The 12,777-nt window shown below is 37.0% G+C and overlaps 1 protein-coding gene across 6 annotated transcripts in view; it reads right to left on the reverse strand.

The window, feature by feature from the left end:
• The window catches only part of MAPK10 (mitogen-activated protein kinase 10), a 2,349,270-nt gene that overhangs the window by 841,258 nt on the left and 1,495,235 nt on the right, over window positions 1-12,777 (reverse strand). For all 6 annotated transcript variants that reach the window (XM_044059145.1, XM_044059143.1, XM_044059144.1 and 3 more), the window contains exon 6: window positions 5,525-5,663. In XM_044059145.1, coding sequence (XP_043915080.1) covers window positions 5,525-5,663 — 139 coding nt within the window. The remainder of the gene's footprint in view (window positions 1-5,524; window positions 5,664-12,777) is intronic.

The raw sequence follows: 12,777 nt of genomic DNA on the forward strand, positions 1-12,777 counted from the left end.
TCAAAACCTGAGAAAATTAGAAACAATTTCATTTATATGGCTTTTGCTCTGCCAGAAAGGATGCAGCAAAATCATTCAAACTGTATGCTCAAAGTAAAATAAATTTGCACATATAGCCTTTTTAATTTAACATTCTAAAAACTAGATTACTGGAAAGAGACATCATTCTTCATGGAAGATCTAACCATTTTCACTCCTTATCGGGGATGCATTGGATTAGATGAAGCCAAGGATTTTTCATTTGAATAGGCAGCTGGAGAGACTGTAGCTTGGTCAGCAGTATAATGAGAAAAGAGATCTGTCACATCTGAGGAGACCTTATATTTTCTCTGAGCCTTTTTAGGGACTGCTGGAGTAGATACTGGTGTCCTGTAGGCAGCTTTATAAGCATCTTCCAAGGCCAGTAAGAGAAGGAGAATAGCTACAGAAATGGACATCTCATCCTCTATAAGGTCATATACCCTGCCTAGCTCTGGGGTAGTTCCTGACTACTCCCAAGCAAAAACATCACTAAATCTAGCAATCACCTGAAGAAAAGAGAATACCTGTTTGGACTTAAGCTCAAGTTCACCTTCCAAAGAATCAGACTGACTGGACTCGGCGTCAGCTAGGAAATGATCATTGTCCTTATCAGACTCCACATCATTCTCTGAAACAACAGAAAGGTCTCTATCCAAACTAGCAACAGAATCACCTGTGGTAACATGAGTATCAGAATTAGTGGTCTGCAGACTATCCCTAGCCAGAGAAACCACAGCATCCCTACAGACAGATATATACTTACCAGCTGTATGATAAAGTTTCTGTTTCTTTTTATTGTGAACTTCACTACTATATAAAATATCTGGGGTCAGAGTATGATGTTTGGCAAGGGGTCTCTTACCCTGGACTACTCCTGCACCTAAAGGGTTTAGTTCTCTCATACCTGTGCCAGGTATTGGAACAGCCCCAGATGATGTGCCTAATCCCCATTCTATACTGGCCAGCAAAGCCACACTAGAGAGAGAAGGGGCAAAAGGTAAGTGGTCTACCGGCTGAGCAGTGGCCTTGACAAAATCACTAACCATAGGCTGAAGCATATTTTATTTTGTTTTTGTTGTTGTTGTTTTTTTCCTTTTTTAAGTGCAAACGGATTTGATGAAAGGTTACCAAAGTTAGGATCCATCAAGTCAGGGAAGAGAACACCAGCCAGAATAATAAAATAAGAGGATAATGTATCACAGTAAGCACTTAAAGTTTCCAGTAATAAGTATGTCCGCACAAAACTAAACTCTGCCAGACTGCTCTATTATAACAAAAACAGTTTGGAATGTATTCAGAATTATTTTACAAATGCAGAATTTCCAGAACACAAAGTCCAAACAGCAAAGTAATCAATGTGTTAAGCTAGTGTTAAAAATGAGCTGCACACACTTAAGCTGCCATAAAATTTAACAGCAATTTAAACTGTAGTTTCTGGTTAGAGAGTGAGTAAAATCGCCACAGTACATTCAAATAACTTCATTTGTGGTAAAATTGCGATCCAATGTTAGAAAAGCATAGAATAGGGTTAAACCTATAGCAAATAATGTATACATGCTGAAAAAATCCAAAATCTGCAATATTTTCCTGTCAAAATATAAAAATAAAACAGAGTAACAACAGTAAACAGAAGTGTGATTAATTAATAGTTCTGACTGCATGAGACAGTCCTTAGTGTCTAAAAGCATGCATACACACTATACTTCTGACAGAAACAGTAAAAACAAGCATCTGTCAACTATAGAAGCCAAATAAACACTGCCAGTAGCAGAAACTTCCACAGTAATTATTGCAAACAATGAGAGAAATAAAATATGAAAATATTTTTAAATAAACATAAAATAGAAAGAAAATAATTAATGTAGTACAATGAAAGAAAGCGGGTCCCCAGATGGAGCTTATCTGATCAGTAAGCCAGAAAAATCAGCACTGGATCCTTGAAGAGTAACAGGTCTTTCTTCTTCTACACATGTTATAAAAAGCGGAAACACCATTTCCTGTGACAGCTGAAGGTGTCCCTCTTTTTATATGTTCAGCCAGTCAGCTGTCATAGGAAGAGAGAGAGATTCACAGGTTTATATGTGTTTACTAGGCTAATAACTACAATAGCCTTTTTAAGTCTAGCCATGCATCCGAAATCTCTGACAAGTTCTGGTATCCTTGATAACTGTAAGCAGGGATGAATTTCCTGTTCCCCATCCAACTGTCCAAGTTACACTCAAATTGGGTTAGGGAGGAACTCTGCTTCACATGGATGGGGAGCCTGTTCCTGACATGGGGTAGCCTCTGGGATACATACCTGTCTCTACAGCTGGTCCTATTTATAACACAGGCAAGGTTTACATCTTTAGAATGGGCAATTCTGGTGCTGTTTCTTTTGTAGATATGCAGGAGGTTCATCAGAGTGTGGTCTGAAGAGAGAGGGGATTCTGAGTTTTTGAAAGCTGGCTAGTACTCGGCTACCTTGATAGATAACCCAGAATGCCACTGAAGCAGTGGGAATGCTGAACATTGACTATTTTAGTATATTGGCAAACTAGAAGAGCACTACTTCCTATGACTGAAATATTTGTTTGCAGGTATATAAAAACTTCTGTTTTCATCACCATAGTAACTTCTGTTTTCATGCCTAATAATCCCTGATTTGCTCACAGTATAACTATTTAGAATTTTCCTCTGTCGCTTTCTAGACTGCATTAGCAACCTCTGTCCTATACTGTGTTAGTCATACAAGTGCTTTAAAGAAACACCCAAAATATATTTTCTTAAAACATCTTAAAATCAACAGTCTTTATCAACCTGTTGCAATTTTCTAATACATTTACTGGTTCTTCATATTTGGTATGAAAAATTCTGGTGTTATTCAAAGTACCTGCATGGCATTTAAATGCGAACATTTTAATGAACACAATCCTATTCAAAAATAAATGATGAATCCATGACATGAAAGTTACACTACTGTTTTATCTAATTAATGAGGCATAAAGACAGGGCATGCACAAATACCAGTAAATAAGTAATGCTGTTAACAGACCTTCCTTCAACTCTCTCTCTCATCCTGGCTAAGACATCAGCTGTATTATTTTAATGCAGGGTTTACTCATCTCATTTGTTATTTACTTAAATAAACAAAAACATGCAAGATCCCATTTTTAAATTCTTTCATATTTGTGCCCATACACAGAACCACTCAGCCTCAGTTTTCTAATACAACATATCTTTGTTATCATCATCCTCTTCACCAAACTTAACTCTTACCATAACGTAAGACCCAATTTGGGACTGGAAGTCATCTACAACAGTTATTTTAACTGTAGTCTCTCTTTCCCACTGTCCATTTCCCCAACATGTTACTGTTTCTCCTTATACAGGCTCTTCCATCATCATTATCATTTGCAGGTCTCAGTACAGTTGAGCTTTTCTTTATATTCATTTTTTAAAAACATATTAATAATTCATTTCCTTCTTCCCTTCTAGGTAACCAGCAAAAACTCTATTCCCATGTTACATTGTTTGATAAAACACCAATGTCCCTGCTCAGTTCAGTTGTTTTTTTACAAAGCTCCAGTCAAAACAAAAAAAAATGGTATCAGAGATTCGGATTACAGATGAGGACAGACTGGACTAACTAAATTGCCCGTTCTTCCATTTCCCCAGAAATCAGTAAGCTAAACACTGAGCTTAAGCAACAGCTTCCTTTTTCCACACATCCTTCAGAAGCATTGCAAATATTCATGTTCCATAGATTCTGACTATCTGTTATTCTTCCAAAGCATATTAAATCATCAGAAAGGCTGTTCCACTCACCACTATACTTAAATACACTGCCTGTCCTCAGCCATCTACCTTATAATGTCAGTGTGCTTCATCAGGACTAACATATGTCCAGCTCTTAGAAAAAAATATTAGATAGTATTTACCAGCTGAAGATTTATACTCCAAAAATGCACTACTCAGTATCCTCAAAATAAAGGAAAACTGGACTTAGCAACAGTATTCTCATCTCTTACATTGCACTTATACAGAAAATGTTAATTATTCATAAATATTCAGCAGAAGATCATAAATAAATGGATCTGCCAAGTGTAATTCTAGGGTCTCCTACAATATGGCTGTAAAGCAAAAAGTTGCAGTATTGTTATTGATAATATTATTCATATATTGTAGTAATCCTTAGGTAAGCAGTGCCTTTTCTTTACCGAAGAAGGACGGCTCCATACAGTATCTGAAATTTATATGTTCACATTTTAGTCTTTATTAAGTACTGAATACTTTACCTATTACGTCTAATTTACAGCTTGAATGAATCATCCTCGTACCAAAAAGTAGTCTGTTCAATCTTACTGTCAAGTCTATCATTAACCCCTGGTGACATTTGTGCTGCTTAGACTTTGACATCAGACTTGCTATTGAAGTAACTGCCCAGTCACTTCTCATGTATGGTATATTCTGTGCAGAGTCTGCATGCCTTTGTTCGGCATCAGATTTATTTCCTCTAGAAGATTACATAATTTCAGAGTAGCTGACTGGTTTTCTGCAAAAGATTGATTCAAATTTACAAACTTCTCAGCCTTTCTTAAAGCTCTTTTGAAACATTTACATTCACTATTTAACCTATGTTCTCTAAATCACACCCAAATCAACTGAAAACTTGATAGCTGTTTGAGTATGCACATCACACCTACATGAGCTCTGTGGTTATGAACAGTAATAATCCACTTGAGTACTTTTCTTCTAACAGCAATTAAGAGCTTCAGGCTGTGATTCCAAGGGCTATATAAAGCCTTACTCTGGGCAGGCTGCACTGTATTATGAGTGCACACATTCCTGTGTGGTAGAAACCTGATGGCATGTTAACAATGAGTATGCCTGAATGTTATTTTTGTCTGCCCACCTGTGGTGTTGTTATCATACACTAGAATTTAGACAACTGCATCAGATTTCTCATAATTCAGATTCATTATTTTTTCTTTTGTATTTAAATGCTAGCAGTGATGCACAGAATTTAATATTTATAGGTTCATAGGTTCATAGATTAGTACTAAGCTAACTACCCTGGTAGGCCATTTCAAGCCTAGCCAAATTACCCCATGTGAGTATCAAACCCTGCACCTTGTGTCTGTATGGTAAACACCTTAACCATTATGCCATCCTCCCACCCTCAAATTAACAACTAAGCTATTTATCATCACACTGAGCTATTGGGGAACTGCTAATGCAAAGACCGGAGATAATGCACTGGCCGGAGGGTCAGGATCGAACCTTGTACCTTGTGCATGGGAGGTGAATACCTTAACCGCTGTGCTATCTGGTCTCTCAATGAACTCAAATTACTGCATAACAAATCACTAAGAGTTTACTTTTTGTTAAAGCTGCAATTTATTTTTTTATACTTCGAGGTAAGAATATACAGAGCATGAAATTTTAACAGCATTTTGAGTCCACCTCACAAACAGAAGTTAATATTAACTTCCAGAACCATAATCACTTGAACAGTGCTCACCCTGTGAATAATTCCAGCTGAGTGAAGGTGCTTGATCCCACACAACATCTGGTACAGAAGGTAGGACATGCGTTCATGGTCAAGCTCCATCTGGATCACCTGACATAAGTTGGCATCCATGAGTTCCATCACGAGGTAACTGGATAAGAAAAGGAATATGGAGAACAAGTAAAAAAAAAAAAAAATATATGCATACTACTTCTGTGTAATGACAGGAGATTATTTCTCTGCAAATGAATATTTAGTCTTAATTTATGAGTTATTTTATGCACCTAAATATGCACACACAGTATCTAATGAGCTTTATCATTCAGTATGTTAATTACATTTATAAACACAGGAGAGATTAAGCAGTCCATTAATAATGAGTGTAGTTTAGATAGGGTCATTTCATTCCAAATAAATTATAATTTCAAATGAGTCACTAGAGGCATGCTGACAAATAATTCACGGAAAGTTAGTTATCTTAGGCAAGTGCTTCTCAGAACTACAACTTTCACCTTTTCTGGCTTATTCTCATAAATACACACACACACACACACACACACACACACACACACACACACACACACACACACACACACACACACACGTAAAGAAAGAAAATCACGATGACTGATTTCAGAACAATGGTCAAATAAGGAAGATAAACACCCAGCCACCCAAGTACAGCAGGTCACAAGAACATGTATATTTATTAGAAGTAAAATAAATCATTTCAAACACACTTCAAAGCATTGTTTTTTTTTTCATTTTGTACTGTGTGTGCAAAGCATCTATATGGGACATTCATTTATCTCAGTGCTTAAGGACAAATGTTGAAAAAGCTAAAAAAAACCACAGTCAGCAACTTGAACAAAACAAACAAAAAAATCAGATAAGATAGACAATAATTAAAACATAGTTAAAATGCTAACAAAGCTAATTCAAACAGAGAGAACCTAAGCTGTATAGATCACAGTCATTCACCCTTCAGACCAGTACTTGCTGCTGACCACTACAAAGTGGAAGCCATTTCAGTTTTTTTTTTTTGATCATCTACACGATCCAGTGGTTCAAAAATCAGAATTTTATCTTAAAGACTCATGCCACGTACTGGAATTATTAAGTTAAATCACCAATTCTGGTGACAGCTATGTTTTCCATGCTTTAATGTAGTGTCTTTGTACACTTGTATCCAGCAGGAAACAGGAATCAAATTTATAAAATGTTTCCTCAGTAAATGTTCAGAATTTGACAATAACATGATTGTCACATGAATAACATGGATTTTTGACTGCCCTGCAATTTCATCCCTGGTCCACCTACATGTCAGCAGCAGATCCCTCAGGTCCAACAACAGAAAACTTCTCAAAATTGCACAGTCTCATAATACCCATGGAGACTCCCTGTATTTAAATAAAATTGCTAAGTGCTGGAATTCCCTGCACTAAACATACAGAGTCCTCCCACCTATCCTACTTTTAAACTAAAACTGAAAGAACTCCTGTTGCTCTCCTGGGTAACTTAATGCTCAGCACCACCTCACCTTTTGTCCTACATATAGACCATTGCTTTTACTCTCTTCCTGCATCAGTATCTGTCTACCCTTGTCTAAAGTCCTTTCCCTCTTTCCTCTTGCTTTTCTTTTGTCTACCCTCTTCTACTCATGGATACTCTTTCTCACTAATTTATTCTAGTTACAAATATCTTTTTCTATTTCTTTCTCAATCTGTATATTCACTTTCCTCTGAGTTCCACATGAAAAGATTAGCTAGTTGTGACATTATGTACATACTCACTGTATGCACTCCAATGTCAAATACTATAAATGCTGTGCTGCTCTTTTGAAATTGACAAATATGAATAGAGTCATATTGTTTTAGTCTACCGCCTAAATTGTTTTGTATGTTGAAATTGAGTAATATGTACTGAGTCATACTGGTTTTAGTCTACTGTCTAAATTGTATTGTATGTTGTGGAGATTTTCTCCCCGGGTCTCCACTGAAAATGGGCTCCCAGCCGAGTCGGACATTCCCGGTAAACAAATGTAAAATAAAAAATAAAATAAATAAAAAATACAGAGTGCATCTTAATAAAGGTTGTCCTAGAAAATAACTTTTTTACATTTCGAGGCAAATACTGCAAACAAATTTCTGGAGTTACCATGGGTTGCAAAGTTGCCCTGGCATTTACAAATTTGGTCATGGGCTGGTGGGAGCAGGTGCACTTAAAATCCCACACTGTTTTTGAGAAGGTGGCTTTCTACAGGAGATTTATTGACAATGTCAGTTTGGTTTGGAGATGAACTGAAGGGGACTTGCATCAACTACTGGATTTCATCAATTCCAGCACTTCATTTCTAAAATTCACTTTGTGTGGCTATAGAAAAACAATAAACTATTTGGACATCACAGATTCCTTAGAAGAAGGTGCTACTGAGTTTGCTGAGTTGCAGGTCAAGTTTTCAGAAAAGAAACCTTTGTGAATCAGTACTTGCATAAAAGAAGTCTATACCCCTACCATATGAAGAAAGGGGCAGTAAACAGACAGTTCATCTGGCTCATTAGGCTGACCAGTAAGGAAACTGTGTACAATGAGGAAGTAGAATTTTTAAAAGCGTTTTTCCTGCAGAAAGGGTATGACATAAACTGCATGAAACAAACCACTGAAATAAACCACAAACTTCAAAATTAAAAACAAATGTCAAGGAGGAACCACAGACAGCACCACGATTCAAACTGTTCATACCAAAAACTTTAATAAACCAAACAGAAGATAAGTGCTTTTGTCCTACTAGTTTCAGACTTCTTCAGATAAGTCACCTTTACTCACAATTCAATTTATTGGAATTTAGAGAGCTTTATTGGCAATTATTACTTAATGTTGACCACTGGCCGGGACTTAATGAACTGACATCATTATGTAGTGTGCTGAAACTGAAGGCACTAAGCAGATACATTTGTGTCTTATGTTTGTATGGGTTATTAGAAAAAAGTTTTTGGAAAAATATGGGATTGGTAAATTGTAACAATGGATTTTATCTATTTTTATTTCATGTTTTTTTTTAAGTTGTTATTATATGTACAAAAGTGTTACATTATTAGACAGTAACTTTTTTTAAAGTTTTAAGGTAGGTAATTAGGAATGTCATGTGAGTGAATTCACTACTTAATTGAATTGTGAGTAATGGCGATTTATCTGAAGAAGCCTGAAACTAGTAGGATGAAAGCGCTTATCTTCTGTTTGGTTTATTAAAGTTTTTGGTATGAACAGTTTGAGTGGTGGTGCTATCTACAGTTCATCCTTGACATTTGTTTTTAATATGACATAAACTGGTTAATGAACATAATCATGAAGGTACACTCATTGAGATCGAATAAAGCGAGACATATTCTGAGGAAACATCAGTCAACAGCAGATTTGGGTAAGGGAGAGCCAGTCACCACTCTTAATAATTCAGTAGAGAAGTACAGCAGTGCTTTCCCACTTCCAGTTTCTACTGATATGTTTGTGATCAGGGACATTTTCAAGGAGAACTGGAAAGTCATCTTGGGAAACGTGGAATTATGCAAATTTTTAGGTGGATGTCCTGTGTTCACTTAAAAAAGAAGTCAAAATATGAAATTGTTACTGGAAATTGAGTGTAACAGACCAACTGACACACAGAATTCCTTTGGCACATACAAGCGTGGCAAGTGTAAGCAGTACCGATTTATATCAAACACTTTGAATTCACACACAAGGGCACTGAATTTTCTCCTTTGGTATAGAGCCAGGTACAATTGTAATTCACAAGGGGTGGTTTATCTGGCAACTTGTGATTCATTCCCAGGTTTTTATGTAAGGAAAACTGTAAGAAAGCTGTCCAGAAGAATTTATGAACATTGTTTGGCTAACAAGAAGAAAGATGCTGTTAATCCCCAAGCCAAATATTCACTTACATGTTTAAATTTCAGAAAATTCCATTTCTTGTGGTTGACTTAGTAAGCATGAATGACTTTTTTGGCAACTACAATGTCCAGCTGGAATGCTGTGAGTCTAGCTGGCAAATAAGGCTTTGTGCTGACAAACCACCTGGTCTCAATGAATCCATGAACAAATGTTTGCTTTTGGCACATAGGCTGCGAGATGACATTAATACTAGTATAGGAGTACTAATATTTCATAGTTGAAGTTTTCAAGTCTGAGGTGGATGATAACATAAATTAAACCATCAGATTACATTTTGTATTTTAAATACACACTGTGTATTTAATGATTATTAGATACACTGTCTCTTTAAGAAAATTAACAAGATCCTGAGTTAGTAATCATTGGTTGGATTGAATCATATAATTACATGGCACTGTTTTTTAAACTCCAGCTTGTACATGGTTTTTAATTCTGATGAAGTTCTAGTTAAATAAAAGAACAAAAGCGCTCAGTAAAAACCTGTGCTGGAGTCTGTTTCCTTACTGGTTATTGTGGAATTATATTAGATCACAGTAAATAACAAAGAGGATAACAGTATTTTAAATGTGAGCCTCACTAATATAGGCAACAAAATACCACAGCGGTGAAGTAATACATACATATATTTGTTGACTGGGGTAGAACATTGATCACTGGACCATTTTCAGGTTCAATCTAGAGATACGTATGGAAAGCATTATGAATATCCATGCACTTAAATTAGTATTTACAAAGAAAGTTTAGTAATATCAGAATGTGTTTACAGTACTCTGAAGATGTAGAAATTCGTATTTACAAAAAAAAAATAGCAATTACGGGAATTAAAAATAGACTGCAACTGTGTAGTACAAAAATATATTTTTAATATTACAGCTATTACAGTCTATACATGTGGGTTCTGGGACTGGGAGAAAAGATAGAGAAGGGAAGAAAAAGCTGGAAGGCAGTGGAAATGATGGCAGTGGTGAAGGAATAGTTACAGGATAAAGGATTTGGGAGAAGATGAGGAAGAAGGGAGAGACAGATAACTGAGAAGAAGCAGGAAATGAAGAAAGAGATCAACTGGGCATGTCTAAATTGACAAGGTCCCCAGAAAGCTGATTTGGGTAGTTCTGCTGTATTTCAAAGTCCCAGAAACAATGGTAGAATTAGTGCAGGCTATGTACAAGGACCTAAAGACTCAAGTATGAACAGTGTTCAGTCTCACAGATGGGTTCCCAGTGGGAGTGGGTGGTCATTAGGATTCAGCTCTGGGCCCACTGCTTACTGGTGATGTACTACATTAGCAAACAGGTCGGAGGGATGGACCAACAAAGTTGCTGTAGGCAGATGATGTGGTATTGCAGGGAGACTTTGAGCAATCACTTCAGCAAAGGGTAGGTGGATGGAATGCAAACTGATGACAAATGGGATGAAACTGAGTACAGATAAGGCAGTTGTAATGGTAGCAAATGGCATTCAGAAGCAGCTGATATTTGAAATAGATGGAAAAGTAATGGAACAGATTAACAGCTTCAAGTATCTGGGAGGGGTGGTTGAGGAGAATGGAAGTCTGAATGAGGAGGTCAAAACTAGAATCAGAGAGGCTGCAGCTGACTGGCACAGAGTGTCGGGGTAGTTTATTTCAGAAGAATATCAAAGAGGCTGAAAAGTAAGGCGTGCAAAACAGTGGTGTGACCAATACTATTGTATGGTACAGAAACCTTGGCAGTAAAGGCACAGCAGTTGAGAAAGCTAGATGTGATGGAGATGAAGTGCCTGATATGGATTGTAGGATGCACTCTGTGACACAGATGAAGAAATAAGGGTGTAACAGCAGAAGCTAAAGTAGCTCCAATTGCAGAAAAGGTCAAACAGGTTGAAGAGATTACAGTGGTTCGGGCATATGTGCAGAAAAGCAGAAGACAATCTGATGAAAAAGATTTGGAAACAAGAGTGTCCAGCAAAGAGGTGAATGGATTGTGTGCGAAAAGATTGTCACAGTCAGGCATGAGTGTCAAAGAAGGTAGGAGAGCATTGAATAGAGAGAGAGAGAGATAGTGACAAGTTACACGACACCTCGACCCCATGTACAAAATTGGAAAAAGGAGGTTGATGATGATGATGAGGAGGAGAAGGAAGAAGGGAGAGAGAGAGAGAGAGAGACAGAGTAAAGTAGTCAAAATTAAGGGAGAATATGCCACTCGATTGTTTAGAAATGCATAGCAAGTTGCAGGTGTGTACAAGTTAGAGTGACTTGTTTCAGCTAGTTAATCCCTCTATGGTGGAAGCATTGCATTGTGCTTGTTTGAACATGTACTGTTTTAAGTAAATATGACATTTAATGTAAGTGGCTAAAGGTTTTATATGTGCTGGGAGGGGTTTTCTAATTTTTTTTTACCTAATATGGAGAGTGTATATTCTCAGATATGAAATATATTATGTGGAGTTTAAAGGGTAGGGGTAGTATGGGGGATCTAAAGTCTTATGGCTTGGATCTTGGTGTGTCAACCTGGGAAGAAGAAAAATGAGTTCAACTAAGAAGCTTATAAAGAAGTCTTTCTATCAGTAGAGTGGCTCTGTGGTTTATTTGAAGCCTTTTGGTTTTTGACAGTAAGGAACAATGATTATTTTCTGAATGGAATGAGGATGATGGAGTGACAAATATTATTTAACATGGTTTGTATAGCGCTTGGATTCTTTTTGAGGCAGGTGCAGTGGTTGGACTTCTGTCCTCTAAGTATGGGAGAAGGACTCCTTTGTCAATAGGAATTAACCTTCAGGGAAGAAGAAGTGTCAAATTTTCTCCGAAATGACAAGTCTGTTCACTTTGGCGTTGGTGATTTGAATATGACACTGGAAGTTAAGACCTAGATCTAACCAGATATCAGATATTTGTTGTGTTGGAGTGTTTTGATAAGCTCTTGTTAGTGTGGAAAATGGCTCGGTCATTTGGCCATGCTTTGTTTGGTTCCAAATAGAATGGCCTTTTCTTGCTTGTGTATGTGAGTGTGCTAAGTAAGTGAGAGGTTGTGGTTTGTAAGGCATTTACAGAGCACTCCCAGATCACTGTTTAAAGTACTTTTAATAATAAGACATGCTAGTTCTATACATCTGCATGCCATTGGTGCACAGAATGACATCATGGATCTGGAGAAGATCAACAAGTAGTTTCTTAATAAATGAGAACAGTATGGAGGTACTACTGATAGAAGGGGAACTGAGGGATATATGGCTGAGCCTATTTACACCTCGAAAATCCTGTTTGTAGGGAAAGATATATTCCATTGACTTGCCTGGGAGTTGATTCAAGATGGTTCACTGGAATCTATTAGGATGGT

This window comes from Protopterus annectens, chromosome 17.part0 (genome assembly GCF_019279795.1).
Source record: "Protopterus annectens isolate FY-2018-M chromosome 17.part0, PAN1.0, whole genome shotgun sequence".
Lineage (NCBI taxonomy): Eukaryota > Metazoa > Chordata > Ceratodontiformes > Protopteridae > Protopterus > Protopterus annectens.